We start from the raw sequence: 19,669 nt of genomic DNA on the forward strand, positions 1-19,669 counted from the left end.
GCAGGGCTATCGCGTGTTCTCCCGAGTCCCTGCCCGCACACACGCCGCGCAGCTGCAACTTTCCCAATGTCACTGATGCGTGTACGTACGACCCACTCCAGCGCAGCAGCAGCAGCAGCTGGTTTGTTCAGATCTGCAGCACGTGCTCCCGCTAATGCCATCTCCTCTGCCCTGAGGACTCGTTGCAGCTGCCTAGATATTTAGGATAGTGATATCCCGTCTGTCAAGTATCACCCTGAGTAGGACATATCGGCTGTTCACGTCGGCTTTCATGTACTGCAGATAAACGGCGTCCCAAAAGCCACCCATATCAATACACCCCTGGCATTAGTAAAATAGGATGAGTGAAATATCTGGCCTCTTCATTTTTTTTTTTTGTCAACCTATTGGCTCCCACGTCATCCAGGTGGGTTTCTTGCAAGCAGGACACTCAGACGTGGTGTCGCTTAAGAAACGTGAGTACTCTGTTACCTTTTGTACCCAATCCACTTACATCTTAACTAAGGAACTTAACCTCCATTGTCATAGCGATATCTATCTTGGTGTTGTTCCAGTCACCAGCTGTGCACTCCATCCACATTCCACATGTGCTGCATATACCAACTACTAAAAAACAAACCAAACTGTGCCATGCTCCCTCCACCCCCCAAGGACCAGTAACGTGCAACAGCGCTATCGTCAATGCCCTCCCCATGCTTGTTCCAGGATGTGCGCTGCTTCCCTCGCAGCCCAACAGGGGCCACTGAACTTCCCAAATTAACCAGCCTCACGACCTAGCCCGCCCATCACTATACCTACAAAATGCCCATCAAGGGAAGTGTAGTCCAGCGGGGGTCCCCAATAAGGTTGCAGTACTCTCAGTGTTACATTTGGATTGTCGTTTCCCCTCTTGCCACTCCAGGCACCTCCGTCCCCCCCTCCCTCCTCCCCAACCAGGCTGTTCACACTCATTCTGCCCCTCCCCCCACCACCCCAGTAGTAAATGGGTGGCCCACATGCACTTCATTCTTTAATTATTATAAATGTCAGAGCAGCCAACAGCGCCCGTGTGAATGTCCCCTTTTTCATGTAGCTTCTGTCGCCGGAGCTGCTTCCAGGATGGTTTCAAGGACTATGTACGTCGCCGGGTTCATTGTTTCCGGGGTATCCTCTGTGTCAGGCCCAGATTCAGTGTTCAGTGAGGAGGAGGCACCCAGCTTGATGGTTTTCAGATTCATGGTGCCGTCCTCGCCCACCGTAATTCTCTGTTCATCTGGTTGATCCCCGTCCGCGGACTGTCCCGGGTGCCTTTTATTTCGAATTCTTCCATCAGACCAAGTGCCCCACCCCGTCCTTTGTTACACTGTTCTTCGGGGGGGGGAGGCGCGGCGCGCATCTCAAAGAAATAGGCCCTGCCTTGTGCAATTACCTTCAGTTTGGCTGGATATAGCAGCATGTACTGCAGTTGCATATCACAGAGCTTCCGTTTTACTGCCAGAAAGGTTTTCCGCTGCTTCTGGACCTACTTGGTATACTCCGGTAATGTGACTATTTTACTGTTTTCATAGCAGAGATTCTAAGTCTCTCTTGCAGCCCAGAGGATACAGTCTCTATCTGATTAGATCAATATTTTGGTGAGTATTGCCTGGGGGGGATACTAGGGGGGGCGGGTGAAGGCACCAAGGCTCTGTGTTCCCTGTCCGCTGCAAAGAGTTCGGATAAGCCCCACGGACGCAACTGGGTGTGTATCCATCGCTCCAGGAATTGATTTTTCCTGTCCTCCTCAATTTGTTCAGGGAACCCTAGGACTCTTATGTTCCTGTGCCTTGTGCGCCTCTCCGCAACTTTGGCCTGGCACTCAAGGGCCCTTGTGACTGGACGTCTGGGCCACGTGCTGCTTGAATGCTGCCACCTCTCCTTTTAAGTCCACTATATCTCCTCCGCCGTGGATACTTTACCTGCTACTTTAGGTAAATCGGCTCTCAATATGTTCACATCAATAGACACAGTCTCAATTTGACTTTCCAGGAGCTTCCTGGATAGCCGCCATGATGGTTTGCAAGTTGCGCCATCTTCCCCCTCATTACCAGTGCCGGTTTGTCTTGTTATTCTTTGCGGGGGTGTCAAGGGGTAGTATACTGTGTGATTGTGTTGGCCCTAGCAAAGCAGCCCATATTGTCCTTGTCCATCGTGTGCACACCAGGTGCCCCCGTGCGCTAGAACCGGGTTGCGTCAACCACCTCAGTTCATCAGCCACCAAAGGCTTCTGCGTCTTCGTCAATCTGGGCACTGTAGTCACTATATTATCCTCTCTGGAGTGTGGTGGGGGAGGAGAAAGAAACAAGAAGAGGAGGCAGCTCTGTCTGACAACCCCCTACCCCCCGACTGACCTAAATGGCCTGCAGCAGTAGGACCAGGCCATGTGTAGCTCAGCAGCAAACCCTTTGTGTCAAATGTGTTGTAAATTGCCTGTGATATTGTGCAGCATCCCATGTGCCGCATAGCACCCTCAAGGAGAATTCGGTCTCTAGCACCCCAGGAGATTTCCTCCTTGGCCTTGCTAGGCAGCAATCAAGGCCCCACCTCTCCGCCCACAGTCCAGGGGGCCACAGGGGTCCAACCACAACTGTTCCTTGACTCCAGCAGGGGCAAGAATATGCAACTGCACAATCTGCAGCCCCTGCTGTTTAGGGAAATCGTCCTCGAGTTACACTGAGAGCGACGTTTGGGACTAGACCATCTGACTTCCAAGCTCAAGATTTGGGGACAAAATTGGATCCCTCAGATGCATGGACTGCCTTATTGACATCGCACAAGATACTGAATCCCTTTGTGGGTTGGATAGATCACCACAAAAGAAAGGTCTTTACCAAAAAGGACATAGCTTTGAGAAAGTCGCGGGACGATTTTCCTTTGTAAGCAATGAAATAAGTGTTGGCTGTCTGAAACAAGACCAAAAGAATAAAAAAAATAATAATAATTGAAATAACTTGTGTATAATTTGTGCTTACATCGTGCACTTAACAAATTGTTGATACACCTATGATGGTGTGCTGAGGATTTCTTTGACTATTCAGTTTTTGTATTTCACCTACAACTGGCACACGGAAAGACGTAATCTAAGATTTGCAGAAAGAGCCTGGAGATCCTCTCCATCCTTAGAACTTCTAAAATGCTTAAGATCAACGAGGAACACTTACAACAGAAGAATAAGGCAAGTGAAAGCTAATTTTTTAGAGCACAGCTTGACCAAGCCAGAAATAGTCAAGCAACAGTCACACCAGAACCAGCACCCTCCCAAACTGTGAAGAACTGGCTGCCTTTTTCATGGAAAAAACCACAAAGATAGAGAATGAGCTACAACTAGTGAATGAACTACTACCGGCTTCATCACTCAGTTTTTCACTCACCACCTAGTATACTGAAGGTAGTGATCCATCCAGGTACCCTTCCAAAAACAAGGCCCCTTGCCACACCTTCTCCTCAATCAACGAAAGTGACATTTACAAAATCCTTTCATCATATAACCCATCTAGTCACTTCACTGACCCTCTACCTCCATCTATGTTCAAAAGAGATCACAGCCTTCATTCTCCCCTATGGTCTAAGATCGTAAATGCCTCGCTACATCAAGGCATTATACCTGATTGCCTAAAAGCAGGACACCCCCACTTTAAAAAAACAGCGCAGACTGCTCTGATCCTAATAACTTTCAGCCAATCTCCAACATCCCTACTCTTGCAAAGCTCTTAGAAAAATGTGTCTAGATTCAACTCTGCAACCACGTAGACAACTTTTAACTCCTTGACAAACACCATTCAGTTTTCCGTAAAGGTCACAGCACTGAACCTGCACTTACTCATTTTGTGGAAGACATATTAACACTGGATCTAAATGAAACATCCCTCATGATACTGCTCGACTTTATAGCCGCCTTTGACACAGTTAATCACGATAGACTATTGGAACAAAGGATGGGCTTATTAGGGGTCGTATTGTAATGGTTTTCCCCATTCCTCTAAAACAGATCTCAGGTAGTCAGAATGAATTTATCTCTGTCTAAGCCCCATGCGATCACTCTTGGCTTTCCCCAGGGATCTGCTCTCTCACCCATTCTCTTCAATCTTTTCCTGGAACTACCGGCAAACTACTTAAAATCTGCTACCATCACCTATAATATCTACACTGATGACACTCAGCTGAATCTCAAAATCATCTTCCCAGAGGACATTACATTCCTCAATTCCACCTTGAAAAATACACATCTCCGGCTCACCGAAAACCAACTCACTATTGCCAAAACGGAATTCTTTCTCATCTCACCGCCGAATAAAATTCCCCTAGATCGATCTTTGGTTGAAACCTCTTGCAGCCCTCACTTGCTCTCCTCACATCATACGGTCTAAGCGGTCTAAGCTCTTGTTTTGCCCAGACTGGATTATGGTAGTGCCACTCTATGTGGCTTACCTCGTTACAAATTGGACTCTCCAAGAGTCTCCCTCAACACGGCAGCCAGACTTGTCTCCGGAACACAAAGAAATACACACATCTCCCCAGCCCTAAAATCCCTGAACTGGCGACTGTACGAAGCAAGATCTCAACAAATAATTGCATGCATGACTCCTAAAGTGTCACACATCAATACCTCCCGATATCAGGCCCAAAAGCTAAACCATGAGGGGACTGCAGACTATTGTGAAGCGCGCACACCCTGCTTCTGAAACCCAAATGAAACCTTAAAAAGAAAATGGGCGCCAGCGTGTTTTCCTTTTTCGCACCTAAGATATGGAATTCTCTACCGCGGACGTTTGTCTAATCTCTTCTACCACCTCCTTCAAAAAAGAAGCATAATCTTTTCTGCTGACTAGGTTTTTACCCTAAGACAATATATTCATGCTTACTAAAATGTAACCATACTAACTACTCTTTATGATGCTTGACCATCTTATTGCTAACTATTATTGAGATCGAGCTTTTTACTCTATTTATTTTCATTGCTGTGTTTGTCATTCACTCATGTCTGTTTTACCAGTCCAACAGATACCCTACCTCTCGTCATGTAAAGCTTTCTGATACTCACTACGGCAGAGGTCTTCAAACTTTTGGATGCCGAGACCCCCCTGTCAACATTTTGAGGATTAAGGACCCCCTCCTGACAAAAATTTTTAAACCTGTAGGCAGGGCTACTAGAATTATGAGGCAGTGAGGACCAAATTATGCGACAGGCTTGACTAAATTGTGTGGGAAGAAAATGTAAGTGATGTTATGCCACGTATTTTGGGATAGCATTGCTTCATTATGTTGAAATTCTTTACACACAGTAACACTGAGGAAAGATTTCACCCCATCAGTACCAGTTTATAACCAAAATACAGCAATTAACATCGTAAAGATTTCAATTCAACCTTTGAGAAGGGCTTTCCACTCTGCAGGAATACGTGCTGCCCCATTAGAAGCTCACCTGGCCCTGGCCAGGAGAAGCAGGGGTCCCTTAAAAACCCGGCGGTTTTGTGCAGAGTTAAGCAGTTTACCCATGTAGCTTTCCTCTCGACCCCTCCCTTCCATCCCTCTCTCCTCTCCTAACCCTGGATCCTCTCTCACTATGCAGGCCATTTTCTTTCACCCCTTTTTACAACTTCTGAACTCTCCCCATTCAACCTCTCACTTCACCTTTAATCACCTCTTGCCATTCTGTCTTTTCACTGTCCTCATCTCTAACAGTCTCTAGCATTTATTTCATGGCCTCTCTGTTCCTGTCACCTCCCGTGCCCCTCAGCACTTCTCATTCACCTCGTCTCTCCATTAAAATATTTGTTTATTTGTATCTTAGACCTCTCCAGTCCCCCCATTCAACTTTCACATCTCCCCTTTGTTGTAACAGAAGCCCTCACCTTTGGCTCACACTCAATTCTTGCGTGTCCACACTTCTATTTGGCAATTCACATTTCTCCTCATCCCTGACCTCTTCAATCGAATTCTCTCACTCCCTTGCTGTCCTCTCTCATCTCTCCTCACCAAGCATACGGGTCGGACCCGTATGCTCCTCTCGGCCTGTGCCACTCTGCTTATTGTTCCATATTCAAGAAGGCATGAGTTGTCTGTCTCTCTGTTTTGGTGCAGGCTGCGCAGTTATGGAACTTGCACCCTCCTTTGCTTTGCTCCACCAAGAATCTATTGTCCTTTAGCAAGATATAAAAACCTTTCTCTATGCTCTGTGGGTGACCCCATTTGGCTGATTCTCCTTCTGTGTGTTTCTCATTTGCCTACAGGCAGCAGATGGTTATTAGCTCCAGGAAATCTTTTGGTAACAGTAGCGCACTACAAATGTAAATAATAATAATAGCCAGAAGCAGGGAAGTCACTAGACCAGAAATTTGGAGGGGACTAACACTCCCAGCCAGGGCTGGTCCTAACACTGGTCTCACACGGTGCAACAGTCTTTTTTGGTGCCCCACCCCAGTTTCCTCCTTCTCCATGAATTGCTTCACTGCCACTAAAGAACAATGCACCTCATCTCTCTATAGCACCTTTCTGACAAACATTTCATTTTTTTATAGCTCTACTCATAGTTTACTCGCACTCAGTTCTGTGATCTGCATGGTACACGTTCTTTGTAGCAGGCACATTAACCCTCTGCACACTGTGTGGGTGAAAGGGGAGTGAAGTGTCACATGAGTGCAGGATGAGTAGTGTGCCTGTGTGACTGCAGAGTGAGGTATAGGGTGAACAGCGCAAGTGCATTGTGAGTGCAGAGTAATCACTGTGAGTGCAGGGTGACCAGGTGAATAGTGTGAGTGCATGGTGATCAGTGTTAGTGCATTGTGATCGCTTTGAGTGCAGGGTGAGAGTGATAATGTGTGAGTGCATGGTGATCAGTGTGAGTGCATGGTGATCAGTGTGAGTGCATGGTGATCAGTGTGAGTGCATGGTGATTACTGTGAGTGCAGGGTGAGCGGGTGAATGGTGTGAGTGCATGGTGATCGCTGTGAGTGCATGGCGATTGGTGTGAGTGCATGGCGATTGGTGTGAGTGCATGGCGATCGGTGTGAGTGCATGGTGATCGCTGTGAGTGCATGGTGATCGCTGTGAGTGCATGGTGATCACTGTGAGTGCATGGTGATCGCTGTGAGTGCATGATGATTGGTGTGAGTGCATTGTGATTACTGTGAGTGCAGGGTGAGTGGTGTGAGTACATGGTGATCAGTGTGAGTGCATTGTGACTACTGTGAGTGCAGGGTGAGTGGTGTGAGTGCATGGTGATCAGTGTGAGTGCATTGTAATCGCTGTGAGTGCAGGGTGAGCAGGTGAATGGTGTGAGTGCATGGTGATCAGTGTGAGTGCATGGTGATCAGTGTGAGTGCATGGTGATCAGTGTGAGAGCATGGTGATCAGTGTGAGTGCAGGGTGATTACTGTGAGTGCAGGGTGATTGGTGTGAGTGCATGGTGATCAGTGTGAGTGCAGGGTGAGCGTGAAAGTGAAGGGAGAGAATGAGGAGCGAGTTGTCTGAATGCAGGGTGCATTTCCAGGCACTTGAAATAGCTCAGCATGTTATTGACGGCGGCGTAGGGTCTAAGATCTAAGTTAAACTATTGCGGCATTAATCGGGGATCGAGGGTGGAGGAAATAAATAATGTGCTGATCCTACAACAAACTTACAGTCCTATGGTTAGGGTTACCAGCAGATTATTTTGATGGCCCAGTCGGAACAAAAATAAGCAGTCACCTAAAGCTGTATTTTCAGCACTTATCTGTGCATACTTCGAACAGCAAATATAAATAGAAAGCACTTTTAAGTGTGTTCTAGGGCTGCCTCAATGATCCATGACTGACAAAGAGAAAAAAGACAGAAAAGTCACATAACGAATACATACATACTTTTGTATTTAAAAGTCTATTTAGTGTCGAGGAGGTCTTTGCAGGCTCTTTAAACAAAACAGGCAGGCATTTTTCTTTTGGCAGCCCTACTTTATATTCCTTTTCATTAAATGCATTCTCACACAACAGTTGTAATTGTAAAATACAAATGTAAGGAACAGGCAGACCTTGACCGTGAGACTGATAATAGATTATCTTTCTTTTAGAGAGTTCCTTAAAACATTGTTAATTTGAACAGCTGTGATGAGGCCGCCGAATTTTAATTAGCTTTACGCCTGGACATCTTTTCACTGGGGGTAACATCGCGCTTTGTAAATAGATTTCATTACTTGATATAAACCTAAGTATCTCTGTATTGGACCAAACAAATCACATGAATTGTTAAATTGCCCACTGAAAAGGCCCTTGCACGACCTTCAGCCTAAACTACAGAGATCTCAAATGTGCCCGTTACGAACAGCCACCCAAAGAGTGAATGCACCCAGACACAAGGAGGTGAGTGGCAACTCAGTGCGGAATTAAGACAGATGTTGCTCGAAAAGTAACTACGGAAACGAATACTCGTGGAAAATATGCACAAGTGGCATGAAATTAAACAAGTAGAATGTCCACAGTGATGCCAGTGCCAATCTGGAATTCCTTAAGGGTTCTTGAGCACATTGTGCTGACAGAAATCTTCCTTTCAGTGATAAAGTTTGACACGAATGTGAGTCCGCTATGGACATGTGTAATGCCACTTTAAATTTCTATTGGTGCTGAGCAGGAGCAAAGCCCACCACACTTGAGAGCTGCAAGAAATGTGCGTATGGTGCATATCAGATGTTTGCAAACATAGAAAGGTGTTAGGATCATTAATAATAGTACTTGGCGCTGTGGGATCGGTTTGCCAAACATCCGGAGATATTACTGGGCGTCTCAGTTGGCTCCTATCAACCACGTAATTTATGGATCCCCGGCTGACCCGGGCTATGTGATGGACCGTGGTCAGGTGCCGGGGGGAGAGTACACCTGTGTCTTGTACGCGAAGCGTGGCCGGTTTTCATTGAAGGGGCCCACTTTGTGCTCCACGAGAGTGTGGCATGAGGCCAATAGTGCTCTTAGATGGGCTGGGCGTTTGACATTGTCTACGCCATTGTGGAGTTCTGAGAGGTTAGGGATGCTTTGGAAATCGAAAGGCTTCGATCGCTGGGGCTTGATTGGAATATCGCAGATTCGTGACCTGTGGGGCAAAGATAGGGTTCTGACATTCGAGGAGTTGCAGGCCAAGTATCGATTGAATGACGCCGAGCGGTTCCATTACCTCCAGATCCGCCACGCCTTGAATGCAGCTATTTCTGGCGACGAGGTGCTACCGGTGGCATCCCCTCTGGAGGATCGCATTCTTGATGGCCTTCTGCCCACCAAGGCGATCTCTCTTACATATTGCAAATTGATCAATCACTCAGAGGACCCCTTCGTGCGCCTACGCGACCAATGGGTCGCTGACGGCCTTGTTCTGGACGATGAGGACTGGAGGGAGGCGATAGCATCCCCCAAGGAAGTGGCAGTCCCCATGAGGCTCCGTTTGGTTCAACTTAGAATTTTGCATCGATCTTACATCACGGGCCTGGGACTGAGTATGGGATTGGCTGGGTCAGCTGATTGCCTGCGGGGGTGTGGGTTGCCGGGGTCGTTCATGCATATTTTGTGGGAGTGTGAGAGGGTCCGTGCTTTCTGGAAGTGAATACATTCCAAAATGAGTGAAGTGTGGGAGCTGAGGGTAGACTCGGAGGCGAGGAGATGTCTGTTGAATGTGTGGGAGCCCACGGACCTGCCGAGCCATGGTAACTTGTGCAGTCGCCAAACGTAACATCGCACAGCTCTGGGGTGCAACACGGGCGCCCAGGGTTGGAAAATGGATGGAAGATGTTGACTGGTGTATGTTTCGTGAGAAGTCTGTGTATGTCTCCGGAGGGCGGCCCCACAAATGGGTCAGGATATGGGGAGCTTGGAATGCTTACCGAGGCAACATTTGTGAACCTCCGGAATTAGACCCAGTCAGTGTGGACTCGGAGGACTCTTAGGCCTGTTTCATTCTCCTTAAATCATATTGTAATGTATAGAAGTCTGTGTCGATATATTGCAACTGTGGTTACCCTATGCACTCCGGTCGTTGTTTAAGTGTGTATTTGTTTTCATTTAAATAAAAAGATTAAAAAAATAAAATTAAAAAATAGTACTTGGCGCTTATGTGATGTATACAATCAGATTGCAGGAAGATAGCCTGGTAGGTGAAGGCACCTGGCCTAGGGTCAAGACTGTGGCAGGATAGCTCCATTGATTTAGGCGATTGATGCTTAGAGCACGTGTCTATATTAGCAAGGGGTAAATCATGACAAAAATAAATTGTTTGCTATAAGGCACGGTGAATAATTTGTAGTGCTTCTTTCAATCCCCCTTGTTTACAAGTATCACTGCAATCTTAAATTTCAATCAAGTGGGGCCGCCAGGATTGAAGCTGGCGACCAGGAAGGGCACTGCAGGGCGTCTCTTTGTATCCAAATACCACGGTATTTCACAGCAGGAAGAGGTTGTGGTGCAGCGGAGAGAGCTGCCGACTCGGGAGCTGGGGATTTTCGGCGTTGGCGCAACATCCTGTGATTGTGGGCAAACCACTTAATGTACCGGTGCCCTTAGACAGCGACTGGCCACCCTCGCGGGTAATACGCCTCGCTGTATAAATCTACAAACTTTAAATAGCCTTTGGAGGGCTACAAGGCCAACATGACACAAAAATGGTATCCAGATATTAACAAGTACTACAATGTAAAGAAAAAAGACAGTGGTAACACTTTCTAGGATTTAAATCGGCGACATATCAAGAATGCATGATGCGACAAAATATTTATAAAAGGCACAATATGTGATCCGGGTATATGATTTATTTTTGCTCGAGCACCTTCTTTGAAAATAATAAATATGTAACTTGAAATAGGGTTCTTTTTATCATGGATTTTCTCATGCGCAGCATTTAGTTAATGTCAGTTTTTCCTGTAGGCATCAACACGGATCGGGCGTAGATCGGCACAGGATTTTTTTTTATCTGTTTAACCACTTGCGTGCGTCGGATGGCCGCCGGCCGTCCAACGTCACGGTGGGCGTGTGCGGAGGACGGCCAGGGGCTCTCCGAACCACGCCCACGCCATAAATCCCCCGCACCGCGGCAACATTTTCACCACGGTCAAGGGGTTAAATATTTGTTGACACGTTCTTAGTCTTACTGTGTGTTTTGCTTACAAACTGAATCCCCAAAATCATGCACATCTTGCAAATATTCTTTTGACAGAATTTACTGTACCATAATCTTTCATATGTTGCCATGCGTCAGAGACTGGGGAAGAGTGAGGGGCTGGGAGATAAAGTCTGATGTACAGAGTGTCAGAGACAGAGGAACTGGGAGATCACGTCTGAGGCTCAGTGTGTCAGAGACAGCTGTAACCAGTTTGCAAAGTCATGTTAAATATGCAAATGGTCTTTAAAGACATGTGAAAAACTTGGGTGTGCCGGAGATGACTCCAGACACCGCCCAGCCGAGCCCCCAGCAACTCGAGTTGCTCTACAGCAGCTGGGCTGAGACACACGACGAGGGAGGAGGGGGGCTAAAGCCCTTGGGCCTGGGCAGAAGTATGACTGTGAAGGCGCGACCCCCTTTGTGTCGCTCCACGCCCCCCCCCTGGGGGTCGCGCACCACAGTTTGAAGACCCCTGCACTAGGGTCATGTTCGCGTAATACAAAACTATAAACATAAATAAATATACATTTTTATATGAATTCCTCAGAGTTCTGAGCTGTTTTAGGTATGGTGACGGTGCTAGCCTCCATCGTCTCTCTGCAAATCGGAGTCTGCTTCTTTCTTCATTTTGGTGACCGTTCTACCACGGTTGTGTTAATTTGTTTTTGGTCCTTTTTTGTTGTTGGGGAGGTGGGGGCTACCGTCTCCATTTTGTCATTCATAGTTCTGTTGTAGTGTTCCATGAGTTTTTGAACATCGGAAATGCTTCCCTGGGTTTGAAGTTTTCTTTGGCATAGATCATACAGATCATCTCTATTCTTATTTCTAGTATCCCTGGCCCACCGTCTAGGTCTAACCTCTTATCTCGTTGCCTTTGCTTCAGGAGCTGAGATGTGGAATGAGATGCTGGGATGATCTGACCAATCGCATGCCGTTATGCATAGTGCTTCTGCTGTGGAGATAAAGGTTAGTGATGTTCCTTTGCCATGTGTTCGACCTTTGCATGTTTGTTTGTTTTTTTACAGAGTTTTATATGTCGCGAACTTTACCCAGATCGGGTATCAGAGCGCTTTACATAGCACCAGTTGCATTACATGAGGACCCATTTTTTTTATTTTTCATTTTTATTAGGGACCGGGAGATTAAGTGATTTGCCTAGAATCACAGTATGTTCAGCTGCATGGCCAAGACTCGAACCCAGTTCCCCAGATTCAAGGTCGACCGCCCTAGCAGTAGGCCAACTTCTCTCCCCTGATTGCACCAGATTATGGTCTTTGAAAAAAGATTTAGTGCAGTCACATGTGAGTCCTCAATTTAGGTTGAAGTCACCTAGAAAGATTGTTTTCGGGTGACTTAAGGTCTGTACTGTGATTGTTAATTGCTCATGAGGGCCTGGTTGTCTCCAGGAGGGTGGTAGATAATGTGTAATTTGGTCAGGGAATAAATCCCCCTAACCCCGGAGGACTTCAACTCACAGGAGGATATCTTCTCCATTTGGAATCGTTTGATTTGTAAGGCTGATCTGTGAATGCATGCAACCCGCACGCCCCCAACTTGGTTTTACTGTGTGGTCCAGTCTAATGATGTTGTAGTTAGGTGGAACTAAGTTATCTAATAGTGGTGTGGAAGCGTTATTTAATCGGGTCACTGGTAGGATTGTTGTGTCTAGCAGGGATGTGGAATTCCTATAGGCCGACGCCCAGGGCATATTGTTTGAGGCCAAGGGCAACACGTTTTCATTTGTGTTTTGTCCTTGGGACAAGTAGGCCCAACTCCCTGCAGCACAAACCCGTTGGCTGCCAGTTTGCAGTACCACATTATAGATCAGGGAAGGGTACGGTCTGCAGTTAAGGTAATATTTTTGTCCATATATTAATGCTGTTCAAGCTTGTATTTATGGTTTATTAATTGAAAGCATTTATTATTAGGTTGAGAGTAAATGTTGTAAGCTCCGACTGCACTACTGACCGTGGTTCCACTACAGAAACATCTACACACGTTTTCAAAGTTTGGCAATATGAGGCTATGTATAATGTTCCCAGAATGCTCTTATTTGATGCAAATATTTGCAGAAAATCGAAAGCAAGATTGATGATTCTGTTTTCAAAATAAAATGTTCATAAATGAATGAAAGCAAAAAAAAATTGCTTTAAAAAAATCGCTAAACCACTATAACATTTCACATACCATTTCTTTGCAGCTGCAGCATCATTCCGTAACGTGTTGATGCACACTAGTATTTCCCAATACTATTCATTATGGAAAATCAGTGTAACCAGTTTCCGTAAGATTATGGGAAACAAAAATAAACGAGCATCGGCAAAGCCAGTAGGTCTGAAATTGGTGGTCAGCTTTTTAGTTTTATCAATGTGCGAATTGTTTTGGCATGGTTTTTGTAAAACCTTATTGGTGAGAGAATTGCCAGGCCCTTACCATTAAACAAACATTGGCAAAAGCAACATGTATTTTTGGTCTCAAATAGCATATTCTGCACAGTAGTTACTGGCATTGAGCAAAACTACTGTGTGTCCATATGCTCCTTGTGAAAGCAGAATGCTGTCACTCACAGTAAAGCCAGCCGATACAGAGAGAGAGAGACAACATTTTAATAAACGCAATACGTCATGGTCAACGCCAGACTAAATTAGAGAACCAATTAATAAAGAAAGTCTAAAAAGTGCACCCAGGGTATATGTCCTTGCATTAAGTGCAGCTATACCGCTTTCGTGAATTCTCAAGAATTTACAGATGTAGGACAAAAAATAGTACTCCTAAAAAATATTTATGAATTGCATTTTGGCATGAGCAAATATGCATGTGCATCTTTGCTCATGTGAACATCTGAGTGTTTGCAAGTTAACTTTCCCTCCAACCACTCTTTTTCCCAACTCTGGAAGAAGGTTTACGGCTGTCATAGTAAGGAGTAAATTTCCAACATTTCTCAGTATGAGTAAATTTCCAACATTTCTCAGTATGGGAAAAGATCAGAGAAGAGTTGTTGAAAACCCTTAAAGTATGTAAGTTAGTAGGTTTGCACGGGCTCAAAATGTCATTCTAACCCTAGAACTATGGCTTACTACTACCTTCAGCCCCAGTATGTAGATCTGCGGAAACGTGGCAACATAAGCGGACCGCAAATATTCAAACACTACTATGGTATGAGCCCCTGGCATAATCAGAGAGGCTATATCAGAGCTCCTATATAAGGAGTTTGCGGCCATAATTTGTCGCCACACTACATGGCACTAAAGGGACAAGTAGATTTCTGGAGCATCCTGCCCCTTGGAAATGTAGATATTTTATTAAATTCCACACCCCTGGTCTAGATTATGTGACAGAATGGGGTCGGCTATGTCTTTGGCATATTTAGCTGCTGATTGCTGTTGTTTGGTAAGCTTTTCAGTGTCTTTTTAGGCTCTCTTTTTCTGTCTTGATTACCTGGGTTGAATGTGATCTGTCTTACTTTTGAGAGGTTTATAGTAGAAGCTATGATGATTCATTGCTCCAAAGACGTATTTATAGCTATTGTGTATATTTTATAAGTTGTTTCTGTGTGGTGAGGGTATGGTATGTAAGATTGGCAAAGGTCATCAATGTCCACCTTTAACATTTGGTTTGTTGTCCTGTTAAGGCGTATAGTTTTTTGGCAAAGGCATAGAGATCCATCTAGGTGTGCTTGTTACTACGTGTTTGTAGGGGGTTGGAGTTCTATGCGGTCTCCTAGTTTCCTGAGCCGTAGTAAGTCAACTGCCAGCTTAAGGTTGGCAATGATATTCCAAAATTCTTGTCTTATCTTTTCTATTGTTTGTGGTGCTGGGAAGGGGAGACTCTTTTGAGGGTGTGAGTGCTTGTTCTTTGAGATATTGCTTGTCTGGTTTGGTGAGTTGTGCGAAGAGGTATACCGCACAGTGAGTGGGAGGAAGTTTTGATCAGACACTTGAATAGCTAACTGATTATTACTGATGTGCACAAAACTGTTAATCAGAATTTCCATCTTTAGACCTCCTCAATCTAGTGTTCCAGTGTTCCCAAGCTTTCTATCTCGAGAATGCCTAGAAGCCCTCTCATCCCTCGCCCAAAATGAACTCAGACTCTGGATTAGCTAATAAATGTTATTCCTTTGTTCCAGTTTGCATTATTTAACAATCTCTGGTTTTAAATCCACAGGTTATTGAAGACTGGGCGTAGAAGACAAAATGGTGATCAGTATAATTGAAAACTATTAAAGGACTGATGGTAAAGAAATAAAGTTGCTTCAGAGCTCCAACAAGAGGAAAGTATCTATGAAAAAGATGTGGTGAGGAACTTGGATTAGAGTAAAATAAAGAATGTGAAAGCAGTTTCTATAAATAGATTTCCTGCTGCTCTAATGGTATATGAAGAATACCCTGGAGATGTTAACCCAGGGCAGGAAGACCATCTGTCTCAAACAGAGAGGACAAGCATCAGTCTAAAGCTCTATCCGATCCAAGAGAAGATCATACAGACAGAACTAGGGGGACTTGAAGAGTTTTTAACAGACCTCAGCAAAATGGAACACTTGAGCACCATATCCAGTGAATAGTCTTTAAATCAAAAACAAATATCTGTTCATCAATTATACAGTGTTAATGAAGCTGCTTAAAAGACCAGGTGGTCAGGTTAGGACTAAGATATCTGCTAGTTACGAACTAGCGATGTGGGACCAAAGGAAGGAGAATGAGGGAAAATAAAAGCACCTGTGTGACCAATGACCTATTGCTTGTAGTCCGGGTCCACATGTCCACTATCATCCTTGCCCATTAGATGTGACCTCAGGTACTTTTTACCGGGCAAGACCTGCAAAATCCTTAACATCCTCATTGTAGTCTTATATACAGACATAGGAGACATATGTAAGAAGGGTGACATGGAACAATGTGCTGCTACCGATACATAAAAGTATTCTGAATGTTCATGCCAATACATTATGTGAATATGTACCTAGTGTTGAAATACTGAACACCAACCAAAGACCTAATCAGTGCTTCATTAACTCATAAACAAATATGTATCAGAAAAGGGTGAGAGAATCCACATAGATGTAATAAAGATGCAATAATCCCATGAGAGGCTTCCCCATAAGTACCAGGGGCTGCTGATATTAAGGTTGTAGGGTGAATTAGGTTGCCTACAGAGGTTATAAACTGTGAACTCCACAGAGAAGTGATCTTTGGCTAAATAAGTGTCCAAGTGTTAAGTTGAACAAGTGCACCACATTTGAGTGGGTGATGCTAAACACATGCTGAATAAGATTTAGTCTTGTCTTCTGGTGTGTCTGCTAGAAAAATCTCAACTTGGAGATATTAACTTCAGAAAGAAATCTTACCTGATAATGGAATGCATACAAGATAAAACCGAACTTGGAGATATTAGCACCGAAAAGAAGTCTCATACATACTCTGAATGTGAGAAGAGCTTTAGTTGTCGATCCAGTCTCAGTCAGCATGAGAAAATTCACACTGGGGAAAAACGTCATCAGTGCTCTGAATGCCAGAAACGCTTCACTCGCAAACACCATCTGACTCGACATGTGAGAACTCACACTGGGGAAAAACCTCATAAGTGCTCTGAATGCCACAAAAGTTTCCCGTGTAAATTCAGACTTACTGAACATGAGAGAACGCACACTGGAGAGAAACCTTATCAGTGCCCTGAATGTCACAAAAGGTTCACTCAAAAAACCAATCTCAGTCGCCATGAGAGATCTCACACTGGACAGAAACCCTATCAGTGCTCTGAATGCCCAAATAGTTACCAATGTAAAACAGATCTCACTCAACATGAGAGAACACATACTGGGCAAAAATCTCATAAGTGCTCTGAATGCCAGAAAACCTTCAGTCGAAAAAAAGTTCTCACCCGGCATGAGTTAACCCATACTGGGCAGAAATCCCATCAGTGCTCTGAATGCCCAAAAAACTTTAGTCGTAAATACCTTCTCACTCAACATGAGAGAACCCACACTGGAGAAAAACCATATCACTGCTCTGAATGCCGGGAAAGCTTCAGTTATAAACTCAGTCTAACTTTACATGAGAGAACTTACACTGGGGAGAAACCATATCAGTGCTCTGAATGTCACAAAAACTTTAGGGAAAGAGCTAGTCTCACTCACCATGAACAAACTCATACTGGGCAAAAACCTTATCAGTGCTCTGAATGCCTAAAAACTTTCAGTTATAAAACCAGTCTTATTATACATCAGAGAACTCACACTGGGGAAAAACCTTATCAGTGCCTTGAATGCCAGAAAAGCTTTGGTGTGAAACGTCACCTTACTGTTCATGAGAATACACACAATGGGGGAAGAACCTCTTCAGTTCTTTGAATTCCAGAGAAGCTTTAGTTATACAATAATTCTCACTCCCCATGTAAAAGCCAATACTAGCTAAAATAAATGTATGAGTGTTATGAAGGTATGTAAAGATTCAGTTGGAAGATCCATGTTATAAAGGAAAAGTGTTTATTAGTGTTCTGAATGCCAGAAAAGCTTTATTCATAAAATTAATTTCAATTAAAATGAAAGAACGCGTCCTGTGCCAAATCCCTGTAACTGTTCTGACTGTCAGAAACACTTGAGTTGTAGAATGGATGCCTTTCGATACGAGAGAGCCCACACTGAGTGAAAAACCTTAAAAATATACCCTTTGCCAGAAGCACTTGTCATATCCATTGCAGTGGTTGTAAACCACTTATACTAAGAGCAAAACTGTTTTACTTCCAATCTCAAAAAGCTGAGGCTGATAATTCCTCAAGTAGGTTTTTGGTTCTACCAAGCACAGTTCACAGCCCCTCTTCTAAGGTCCATGGGTTACATTTGCAACAGCTTTGAGAATAACTTGATGTTTTCCTTTTTTCTTTTAAACATATCTTTATTGCACATTTTATAGCTTACTTTTAACGCACCCCTCCAAGTGGACAGTCCATTCTTAAGATTAATTCATGTCACATCTTATACACAGATCAAACATGTATACATATATTGCTATCTTTCCCACGTAGAAGACACCTGCGGAAAAATGTACCAAATTGACCCCCATTCCCATGCCAATGCTCTTTATGCTGGTGTTCCTGGGTACCTGATGAAAAAACTACATGTGGTCCAGAATACAGCAGCCAGACTTCTTTTGGGCATTCTGGCTAGAAACAGTATCCGCCAACAGCTACGCTATCTTCACTGGCTTCCCATTGTGGAAAAGTAAATTTTGCCATGTTGTATGTGCCTACGTGTTCCCCACTCTATGCTATATGTGCATGATCGATATGCATGTATCCCCTATGATCGATTAAAGACGCAATTACAGTTGTGTCCAACTCTAGTATGCCAGTTTCCAGTTCTCGTGAAAGCAACGAGTATTAGGCCTATGTTGCCATGTTTCACAGTGTGCACGTTAATTCATCGCATTATCCCCGTTCCTAGGCCTCAAAAGGGCCCGGACATCAGATTCAAGCTCCAGTCTCCTGAATCCACTCCGAGGAGCGATGCAGCCCCCACCTGCATCCCTGACCCTTCACTTATTTCCTGCCTCGCGGTGCCCGGCCCGGCCTGGCTCTGCCTGCCTGTCTGCCAAGAGTATGTTATGCTTCTAGTTATCAGTCCAGCCCTCCTTCTCTGCATTCCTAAGCTACTGAGCTGCATCAACAGTTCCAGCTATGGTCTAGTCTTTCTGTCTCCATGTAAGAGAAATACTGTATTAATATTCATAGAATATTCCTAGCACACGCAATACATGTAGAATAATGCATGCTCCAGTCTTAGTGTCAAGTAGCCTTTGCCCTGATAACTTTTGGATTCTATCAACATGTACTCCAAACACCAGATACCAGATATGCCATAGGTACATGTCGTCCTGACACCGCAGACTTTAGTCTCCTCTTCTAGCGCAGAAGTCATAGCCCCCAGTTCTCCCTGGTAACACGTCATTGCCCGTTTGCACGCACCACTAGGTTAAAGGTCCCAGCTGCTCTCAGGTAGCCCCCTCCATGTTTCCGCCCCATTTATGACACTTCTGTGACGTTTCATACCACATGTCTTGATACACGCCCTGTACACGCCTTTCTTTCTCCACGCATGCACTCTTATCATATGTTTGTCATAAGTTACGCCTACTGTATGTAATGTATTGGAAATGTATTACTATATATATGATGCACTGTCGATGAAGCATTGCAGCTGCCTTCCGTCCTTCCTGTTTTATTTCAGGCTGTCCCATTCCAGTCCCTTCCCTTTTGCCTGAATAAATCCTTCTGACTCGGACACATCGGATCCTGCCTCTTATTTATTGAGCTATCTGTTATTGTTAATATAGTCAAAAATAGTCCCGGTATTATTTATTTATATACCACATAATGGCGCCCGAATAGGGACGAGCCCCTTCCTCACGCGCTGGCGATGCCACGCAGGTCCCCTGACCCTCTACAGCCGTGACGGAACTCTACTGCGCACCGGCAGATATTTCTGCTTCAAGTCTCCCTCAGGCCCACGGAGGAAACGGCGTCTGCGGTCCGACATCCAGACGAA

At 44.7% G+C, this 19,669-nt stretch overlaps 1 protein-coding gene across 1 annotated transcript; it reads left to right on the forward strand.

Annotated features, from left to right (window-relative positions):
- The first annotated feature begins 11,950 nt into the window (after positions 1-11,950).
- LOC144806047 (uncharacterized) lies at positions 11,951-17,738 on the forward strand. Its single transcript, XM_078672494.1, has 2 exons — positions 11,951-12,093; positions 15,295-17,738. Exon 2 carries the CDS (start codon positions 16,481-16,483, stop codon positions 17,474-17,476), a length of 996 nt encoding a protein of 331 aa, XP_078528620.1. The 5' UTR covers positions 11,951-12,093; positions 15,295-16,480; the 3' UTR covers positions 17,477-17,738.
- Positions 17,739-19,669: the final 1,931 nt, after the last annotated feature.

Source organism: Lissotriton helveticus (assembly GCF_964261635.1).
Source record: "Lissotriton helveticus chromosome 1_1 unlocalized genomic scaffold, aLisHel1.1 SUPER_1_unloc_41, whole genome shotgun sequence".
NCBI classification, from domain to species: Eukaryota; Metazoa; Chordata; class Amphibia; order Caudata; family Salamandridae; genus Lissotriton; species Lissotriton helveticus.